General features: G+C 29.7%; 1 protein-coding gene across 3 annotated transcripts; it reads left to right on the top strand.

The window, feature by feature from the left end:
- Positions 1 to 2,151: 2,151 nt before the first annotated feature.
- LOC100778368 (phosphopantothenoylcysteine decarboxylase-like) lies at positions 2,152 to 5,921 on the top strand. 3 transcript variants are annotated; one of them, XM_041016854.1, is made up of 4 exons: positions 2,152 to 2,638; positions 3,492 to 3,859; positions 4,402 to 4,675; positions 5,532 to 5,880. In XM_041016854.1, the coding sequence occupies exons 2-4, from the start codon at positions 3,515 to 3,517 to the stop codon at positions 5,540 to 5,542; spliced, it is 630 nt and encodes a 209-aa protein (XP_040872788.1). In that variant the 5' UTR covers positions 2,152 to 2,638; positions 3,492 to 3,514; the 3' UTR covers positions 5,543 to 5,880. The 3 variants fall into 3 exon arrangements, with proteins under 3 accessions (XP_040872788.1, NP_001386621.1, NP_001240905.1); NM_001399692.1 differs by having other exon boundaries at positions 2,353 to 2,638; positions 3,502 to 3,859; positions 5,532 to 5,921; NM_001253976.2 differs by having other exon boundaries at positions 2,353 to 2,638; positions 3,502 to 3,859; positions 5,528 to 5,921.
- The last annotated feature ends 4,617 nt before the right edge of the window (positions 5,922 to 10,538 follow it).

Below are 10,538 nucleotides of genomic sequence, written 5' to 3'. Positions count from 1 at the left end.
AATTTATAAGATACTTGCTTTTATGAGAATTAAAATTATTAAATAAAAATTGAGATACGTGTTTTTAATAATCATAAATAAACTTAAAAGTGTTAAAAAAATTATGAAAATAATGTAAACAAAAGAAAAAGAATATAAAGATAGCACAAAGATGTATGGAGGTGTAGAAGAGAGAGAAGAATTATGTTTTATTTCATTTACATAAACAAAAATAATAAGAAATTTTTTAAATTTTTATCCTTTAAATGTTTATGATATCTTTTAGACATTCTTATTAAACAAAATTATTTTATATTATTTATTTATTACAATGATTCAAATTAATATTTAATAATAACAAATTGTTAGTCTGAGTGGTATTAACTTATCCTCTTAAATAAGTCATCTCAGACTCAAGTCTCATGATTAAAAAAAATATCATTAAAGATAATCAATCAAGTTTTTTACGAAAATTAATTATAAAAAAATAGTAAATATTTTAACATAGTTTAAAAAATATATAATAAATAATGAACACTTTTCGTTTTTATTTTACCAATTATAAATTTTCTATTGGATATGTATAAAGATGAGATGTTGAATTTGTGTCAACAAACTAAAATTCATATTATCTCAAAATCTTCACCACAACATTGTATAAGCTTCTAGGAGTAACTTAGAAACTTTTGGGACAAAGTTCAAAACTAAAAATATTCAAATTTAAGACACTAACATATATTTAAGTTAAAAATTTAATGTTATATATCAAATAGATTGATAATAGAACTTTATTTTCATGTACATTGCCCTCGTCTATGTACTAGTTGAAGAAAAATTAAATTAAATTTTAAAAACTAAAAATTGATTATGATTTTTAAAAATTTTGAAATTCACCTAAAAAATACCTCAAATGAGCCTAAATGAATATTTGTGGCTTAAAAACGAGTATAAATCGCATTTTAAAAACTTCAGAGCTACATCAACACTCAACAAAGCACACCTAACAGCATTGAGTGGAATAAAACTGTAAATTTATCACAACCAAAGACATAAAAAAATATTAAAAAACAAAATTTGTTCAATTATTAAGGCTGGAATTTTTTTATATTTAAAACATTTTAATTTTTTTAATTTCTTAAGTTGATCAAATAAAGACTAAATTATAAACGAATATACTCATTGAGTATGGTTCAATTGATAACTCATTAAATTTATAAGAATGGTTTGAAATTGATTTTTGTAGAACACATTCATGGGAAGGATTGGGAAATTTTGAGTGAATCTAAGTTCTTTAGAAAGAAATAGTCTCATCATAATTGTTCCTAAAAACCTGAACTTGTAAAGATATTTCATGGTTTTACTAGGAAGCTAAAGAAAATCTATTACTTTCTCTCCATGCATTTTCCAATTTTCTGGAAATCCCTAAATTATCCTTTGTTGTTTTTATTTCGAAATAGATATTCTAGAAGCATATTAAAACAATTATGAAAAAACTTTTCCAGAACATGTAACATGGGTTATAGAAGTGGCATTCCATAATTGAGTTTTTTAACACTCTATTTCCAAGAATAAGTATTCCGGAAGAATATAAATACAGTCATGAAAAACATTTTCTAGAAATATGTAAGTTGTGTTTCAAAATGAATTTTCTAGAATTGTATTTTTTAAACACTCCCAATTTCAAAATTGGTATTCCAAAAATAATATAAACATAGTTTTGGAAAAGTTTTTCCAAAAGTATGTAGCATGCATTTCAGAATTGTATTTTTTAACATTCCATTTTTCGAACAAATATTCTAAAATAATATAAATACATTTATGGGAAAGCTTTTCTAAAAGTATGTAGTATATGTTTTGGAATGATCATTTCCAAATTAGTATTTTTTTAACACTCTTCTAGAAAAGGTATTCTAGAAGCTTGTACACACAATTATGTAAAAGATATTTTGGAAGAATGTAGTATGTGTTATGGAATACTCATTCCAGAATAGTAATTTTTTAGCAATCTCATTTTCAAAATAAGCATCTCAAAAGCATATAAACATGGTTATGGATAATGTTGTCCAGTAATATGTAGCATGGGTTTTAGAATTTTCATTTCGGAATAGAATTTTTTTAAAAACTCCCATTTTCAGAACTGGTTTTCAGAATCATATTTACACAATTATGTATGGAAAACATTTATGGAAATATGTAATATGTGTTCTGAAACTAAGACAGTTGTTAAGGGTAATTTTGTCCACACGCAGCTATTAGGGCGTTCAAGGAGCGTGCAGGAAGTAACGGCCTTAAAAATCACGTGAGCCCAATTTGTCCAAGACCGCAAGCCCAAACATTAGTCATCTCCTTCACAGGAACCCTAAATCTGAAACCACCTTGACTCTGCTCTGCCACGGCTGAGAAAATAGCGACTCAGAAACACGCTCGTCTTCACGATCCTGCGATTCCGCTCTCCAACGAGTCTGCGCAGGATGAAAAATCGGGAGGCTAGCCGTCGGTGAAGAATCGCGCGATTCGCCAGGAAATCGCGATTCAAGCACGATTCATCCCCGATACAGAGATTCAACCACAATTCAGGAAAAAAAAAAACGAGACAAACTCCGTTTCGTATCAATAGAAGCTGGAATCGTATCGAATCGCGAGATACGGATCGTGAATCGTACGATACTAACTACCATGCATGCAACTCTTTCTCTAACTCTCTCTAGGCTTTTTTTTTTGGGGGGGGGGGGGGGGTGGTTGTCTGTATGCATGTAACTATGAATTTGTAATGGTGGATTCCCTCTTATAAGTTGCATTATGCGGTGCTTATTGCACCTTGTTATGTATATGAATACTTGCTAATGTGATTGTTTTCTAGGTAAAAGGTAACTGTTTTTTATATTTTCATTCAATCATGGTTTCTCATATATGACCAAATTGTTGACTTTTACATGTAGGGTGATTTCTAATTGTTTGAAAGTGTAAAAATATTTTACTCTAGTGGTTTGTAAAAATTAAATTGTAGTTCGTAAAATATTTGGGGTATTGACCTTTGGCCCAGTTTGAATAAATTTTCTCCACAAGCATTTAAAGAAGAAGAAAATAAAAGGAAAAATGAATCAAACTTCTTTATAAGTTAAAATTAACTTATGCACTTCAGCTTTTGGAGAAGGCGAGAAGCTACATCAGAGAGCTTCTAAAAATGTTGAAGTACATAAATTGATTTTAACTTATGGGGGAAGTTTAATTTCATTTTACCTTCTTATTTCTTTCTACTATACGTACTTGCAGAGGAGTTTAACTAAACAGGACGTAAGACATAGATGTTGTCATTGATGCTAAGCTAGCTTCAGATGCATGTATATTTTGAGTTTTATTTCAATAAACTACGGAATTTTTCCTTTTGCACTCTTGATACAAATATTTAGTAACTATATGCTACCTCTAAAGGAGTTTTAGTTTACGAATTTGAAGGTTTTTAATGAGTTAGTTGAAACACTTTACACTTGTTTGAATCATGGATATTTAAGATTATTGTAGAAGTCTCTGGGTGATGGCTGGTTCAGAACCTGTAAGTGCAGAGGGAGAGAGTATGGCTGTGGATGCTGCCCCAAGGAAGCCCCGGATTCTACTTGCTGCTAGTGGGAGTGTTGCTGCTGTCAAATTTGCAAATCTTTGTCATTGTTTCTCTGAATGGGCAGATGTAAGAGCAGTTTCCTCAAGTGGATCTTTGCATTTCATTGATAGAGCATCAATGCCCAAGGATGTAATTCTATACACGGATGAGGATGAATGGTCTAGTTGGAAGAAATTAGGTGATAGTGTGCTTCACATTGAGCTTCGCAAATGGGCAGATATCATGGTCATCGCTCCATTATCGGCAAACACCCTTGGCAAGGTAAACACAGCTGCATTTGGATAAACTACTTAATGAAGCACTTATCAAATAAGTGCTTAGGTTGTTTCTACAATCAAAGAGAAAATAAGATTAAACTGTTTTTATATAGGTTATAAACTATTTTCAAAAGTTATTCTGGATAGCTTATTAAAATAAGATATTTTCATAAACTCTCCTAATCATTAAAACAAGTGTTCATGCCATAAGATAAGCCTAAATAAATTGTAAATATGATTTTCCAAACACATCTTAAATTGACAAATAGTGGCAGATTTTGTCTCTTCTGCTTAGTCACCACAAGTTAAAATCATGGCTTATATTTTATTGCACATTAAGTTATAAAAGCTGGAATGTCTATGACATGCCTATTTATTCTGTGCAGGTGAGTTCAGTCAATGATATGTGTTCCTATCCATCTTTTGGTATTCAGTTTTCGTATGTAAATCTTATATAGGGTTTACATGCATGTTTCTGTTTAAGTACTTAAGTATTTACGATTGTCACTTCCTTCCTTTTCATAACTTAAGTATATGCTATTGTAGATTGCTGGAGGGTTGTGTGACAATCTACTTACATGTATTGTTCGAGCCTGGGACTACAGCAAGCCATTCTTTGTTGCACCAGCCATGAACACTTTGATGTGGAACAATCCTTTCACTGAGCGGCATTTCATCTCCATTGATGAGCTTGGCATTTCTCTCATCCCGCCTGTTACAAAGAGGTTAGCTTGTGGGGATTATGGCAATGGTGCCATGGCTGAACCCTCTACCATTTACTCAACTGTAAGGCTCTTCTATGAGTCAAAGGCTCAGCAAGGTAATGGTGATATCTGACAATGTTGACAATCTGAAACAATTATGAATGGTGTGCTAGGACTTGTCTTGACCCCTTGTTTTATTGCATTTGTATTTCTCTTGCATCTAGTCTGTTCATAGGTGGTGTAAATTATTTAGGACAAAATTTAGATGCAGTTCTTTAGGTGCTTTTGGTGACGTGCTCTAATTTGAAATGGAGTTTCACCTTGGTAATTTACAAAAAAAAGGTTTGTATTAAATATCAGCATAGTTTAAAACTCCAATTCTAATTGGAGAACACCACCAAAAACACCTGAAAAACTGCATGTAGGTTTTTTCCTATTATTTGTTGCAGAAGGAATGTGCTGCAGACTCCTTTATGTCTCGTAGAGTGATGCTTGTATACCTCATTAATCACTGGACTAGTTGTGTAGGATCTTGTACACCCTCGGATATGTGCCCATGTAGCATCATTTCATGTGAAACTTTAGAAACATGTAAGTATTTTGCCATCTGTAGAATGGCCTCAAAATACTTGAAAAACATTATCTGAATGGGGATAGGGCATTTTACAAAATATGGCTTCAGGGTCACAAACTAAACCTGTTAGTGACTAAACAGCAAGCCACAAAATCTGAAGTTGCTAGCAATCAGACAGCAACCACAAGATGAACTTTTTATGCAGAAAAAATCAGATTATATGCTGATAATGACCTTTTAACGCTACAAAATGCAAACCTGTTGAATAACCAAACGGTAAGCATGAAATGAACATGTAAAAAATCTTGGCAAATCATCTTCCTTGTGCATTATGTGAATCTCAACTTCATTTTATACTACTATCCATCTATATGAACTTTACCTGTTGTCATAGGTAGAGCTGTGGTAACCTTAAGGTGAATGAAGGGGTAGTCCTACGCCCCCATTCATGGTAGTCAATAGCACTCTATAGCAGGATAACGGAGCGCAGCAGCCCTGAGTTACTATGGAATTCGAAATCGCTGAGCGATTTTCAATAACCGCTGTAGCGGCTGCAATAGTGGTCTAAATACAGCTTTTCGGGTGCTACAGCGCACTGCCATAATATTAGACTTCAAATTCTATATTTACTCCAGAAACATCATTGTTTGGGTAAAAATTTACAAAAAAGTTACCCCTGTTTTGACCCTTTATTCCTTTACACATTACAAGATTATATTTTATCCTATGTTTTGTTCTTTCTTTCTTTATACTTTCCACTCAATTCACATTTTGTCAATTTTATTTTATCTAATTTGTTATGTTCTTTTTCTATTAATTTATCTGTGATCTTTCATTTTTTGGGTTTATTATTATGCTCTTATTGCTCTTAGATTGACGATGATTGTGTTGTAAACTATGAATTACCTATTATTTATCGTGAATTTCTTTAACTTTTAAAATAACGGTAATCTCACTTCTCCATCGCATTTGGAGTAAATCATACAAGTATTCAAAATATTTTTTTACAAAGATCATAAATATATTGATTTATTGCGTATAGGACGGAATTTTACTTCAATAGGATAAGTAAATGATAAATTTTTTCTTTTAAATATTTAACACAATTATATAGTCAAAACTCAAATTTGAGATTGAGTTAAGTTAAAATCATTTCACGTTGGTTAATCCATACACTTTAGGTGAAGTAGAATAGAAAAATTGAAAGAATATTTATGAGCATTGAGAAAAAGGCCCCGGTAACTTACAATGAAATTGCAAATAACTATCAAGTAATTGAGTAGAAAAGAATTAGTGAAATAATGTCGTGCAAACAAATAGCACTTCTGCAATTTGGATGATAAATGGCTAATGAGTAGTTAATGACTATGAAATTCCAAATGAACTTCTCGTATTGCTCTTTTTTTTTTTTTTCACTTTCATGTATAATAATATGCAAAATTTATTACATGAAGAAAGACGAACAAATTTCACTCGTGATCATTACAAAATTCTCAACAATCCAAATGATGAGATATGACGGTGCAGGAGTTTATCAATTTTAATCAAACACAATATGCCACCAAACCTTTGGTTAGATTCTAAACCCTAAACCTTTAACTGCGGGATGTAGATTAGATAAATTATGCACAAGATACCAACTACTTCACCGCAAAAGTAAAGGAATGATGCCAAGGAAGACATACCTATTTAGTATTTGCAAATTACAGGTTATGTCTATTAAGACGTTGATATTCGGAACATCACCCAAACAATTGTTAATGTGCAAGCACATGATAGTTGACAAGTTGAGTTTATGTCGATTAAGACGTTAATTCCAAGTGCCTGCTAGTCAATAATTGATGGAGAAAGCAAGTTACAATGTCGTGTGTATGCATCAAATTGTAACGCTAGTTTCAAAGTCATGCGTGTAAGCATCATTGGCACCTGATGTTACTGTCACAACACAACCACTATTGATCATAAAAACTTGGAAAAATAGCGTATGTAATGACATTGTTTGGAGTTTTTATACTTTCATTAGATTATAAATTATTATGTATATTTTTGTGTTCTCACATATTGATACAAAATATTTATTAATTTTATCTATAAATAATCTTGTTAAAATATTTGATTAATCATTTTAGTACATATTATTAATATACAAAAAAAAATTCACATCCGCAATTTATACCATTAAATTTATTTGAACTTTTTCTGTTCATTCACAAACTATATTTCAATTAAATTATGTTTTTTCTTTAAAAAAAAGTAATGATTTATGAATATCTCTGTATTTTAAATATCTTTTTAATATTTATCATTTTTCTCTATCTTACATTTATATCTTTTCTCTCTTTTTTCTTATTAGGTATCAATCGATCAATATTATTTTTTAAAAAAGGGTATGATAATAAGGAGAATTGCAAGTGCCATTTCGGGAAACTTTTTGAATTGGATATACCTTTTGATATCATAGTCATGATGTGCTGTCCTTACAAGCCTAAAGTTAGTTGTTTTTATCGTATAGACAAAATGTAATGCGAAGCTTTTGGACTTTCCATTCCCCTTGTCAAACCAAAGAGATTTCAAATGTGATTGGGCAACCTCTTCCTCTATAAGGTAGTATTAAATAAAAAAAAAATTTTAATCCTTATATTTTCGATCAAATGTGATTAAACTTTTTTGAAATTTGTTTCTCAAACTTATAAGAAAAAACATGTATATTTAGTTCTTTCTAATTTTAAAAAATATTATGAATCTTTATTGAAGAGAAACTACATCTACATTTTTTGGAAGTTCAATAACTAAATTTATAGATGTAAAATGTTTTTAACCAAAAATATATAACTAAAAATGCATTTTTTTCCCTATTATATATCAAATAAAATTTTCCCTTTAATGCTAAAATTTAAATTCAAATACACAGTAAAATAAAAAGAATAAATGGAAGTATATAACAAAATATGTGACAAATTACAAAATGTAAAAGAAGAATTGACTATTTTATCCAAATTTACGGCAGTGTGTGAAGTTGGTCAGAAAAATACTCTTAATTGCCTAAATAATTTCATAACCAAACTATTCTTATTTTGAGCAAAACTAGAAGGAGTAAATCGAATACATTATCAAACACATAAATTAACTATTACAAAATTGTTTTAACTTAATTAAAAAATTTCACTTCGAATGATGGATATGTGATTATGATAAGTACTTGGAGGGAGATTTTTGTAATCCACAATAATCTTATCTGATTTGAACAGATTACTTCCAGTAAAAAATATCTAGGGTCTAGACAAAAAAAAAATCAAACAATGTAAAAAAATTATGCTAAATTTTCCCTCAAGACTTCTTTATTTGTTAACAACATAAGAATAAAGATGATTTTATATTTGAATTTGAATTTTAACATTTATTTTGACCTATTATTATTATTCTAGTTACAATTATTATTTTTTATTAAAGTTATTATATTGTTGTAATCTGATAGATACTATGTTATATCTTCCCCTTTAATGTTTAAATTCAAAATAAAATATAAAAAATGGAAAGATATAGCAAATTATGTGACAAATTACAAATTGTACAAGACAAATGGACTGTTCTATCCAATTTATCCTAATTATGAAGATGGTAAGAAAAATACTCTTGATTGCCTAAATAATTTCATTAGACAATTATCCTTATTTTGAGCAAATATAGAAAAATAAATCGAATAAATAAAACAGTGTGAAACAAATTGCCCTCGATTTTCTCTCCAAAACTCATATTTTTATTAATATAAAGATAAAGATATAACCCATAAAAATGTAAACAACATACAAATTCAAATTGTCAACAGTTTCTCTATAAACTGTACGCGATCTATAAACCATAATAATAATAATAATAAAGAGCTTTATCTTATAATAAAAAAAAATGTAAGAAAAACTCATTGAGTACAAACAGTTGTAAGAAATGCAATTTGTTTTCAAACTACAGAAAATCCAATTTACCTAAAATATAGGCAGCATGCCTCCCTCCGTTAAGTACTCATTCTGCAAAGTAGGACCCACATTGCTATTAAGGAATAAGAGATTCTAATTGTGCTTCCATATTCATCATCCAGCTAACACAAAGCTGGAAATTTTTGTCTAGTGATCCCAACCCAACAAATGGCATATATGGTTTTTCAATGTCCCTACCCCCCTTCAAATAAATAAATTAATAAGACAAAGAAAATCAAACTTTCTCTGTAAACTTTTACATTAAGAAAAGATGCACGATAAATTATTTTAACATGCATAGACATTTTCCAAAGAAGAAAAATATCTCACCTTAACAGTGAAGCAACTGGACCATGACATGATATTGAGCTTATCTTAGCCAAAGATGGATGAAAAGTAAACAACCTTGTTATAGAAGAAGAAGAAAGGGATAAGTAAGACTTGAAAGTTAAATTTCATTTTCAAATAGTGCGTTTAAGTGTAATTTTAAAGACCCATTTGTTTGTATTTTTGTGAAATATGTATCTTTTTTAATAAAATCATGTTTAAGAAATTATACTAATAAGATAATTTTTTTAAAAAGGTAAAAAAATTAAAAAATATTTTAAGCTTATATTAATGCTTATATCGAAATTAAGATCATAATTTGAAGTTAAAAAATCATTGTCAATTTATGATTTACAAATTATACTTATTCCACTAGAATAATCATATTCTATCTTTTTTTTCAATGTGAAGAGAGATAAGAAAACAAGGGGAAAAGTGTGTAATAAAATAAAAATCATAATATAATAGGAAAAACAGAAGAAAAATAAACAAATATAAGAGCTGTTGTAAAAGTAATATAATTGAAAATAACACTATTAATTGCACAGGCACAAAAAGACAATGGTAAAGGTAAATTTAACTCCCGGAACTAAAAATATTTATAGATTCGAACCAATCTAATGAAATTTATGATTCAACCGAACCAATTAAATTAGTTTGAATTTTTTTCCAATTCGAATCCAACCCGAACCAAACCATTGAAACCTCAAGTTGATTGGTTCAGAAATCGGGTTGGTATAATCAAATCCGATGAGAATAAAACAAAACAAAAACTTATTTATGTAATTAATTTTTAATTTTTTTATTATATTATTTACAACCTTACATCACATTTAATATTTACCCGTGTGTTTTCCTCTTTTAAAAAATAGAAATAGAAACATACTACCCATTACCCTAACTTAGTAACTCTCCCTTTGTGTCATCAGTGACTTGTATCCTTCAATGTTGATCTATTGTCTCCTTCACGGCTTCATTGTTGCTTTGTAGCCTCACCTTCTCGTCTAACTTTTACTCTCTAGCAAGGGCGAGTTGTTAGTATTGTGTCATCACAGTGGTTAATGATTGTTGTTGCACTTGTTTTACTCCGCAGTGAACCATTGTCCG

This window comes from Glycine max, chromosome 7, assembly GCF_000004515.6.
Source record: "Glycine max cultivar Williams 82 chromosome 7, Glycine_max_v4.0, whole genome shotgun sequence".
NCBI classification, from domain to species: domain Eukaryota; kingdom Viridiplantae; phylum Streptophyta; class Magnoliopsida; order Fabales; family Fabaceae; genus Glycine; species Glycine max.
This window is presented reverse-complemented; position numbering and strand designations above follow the sequence as displayed.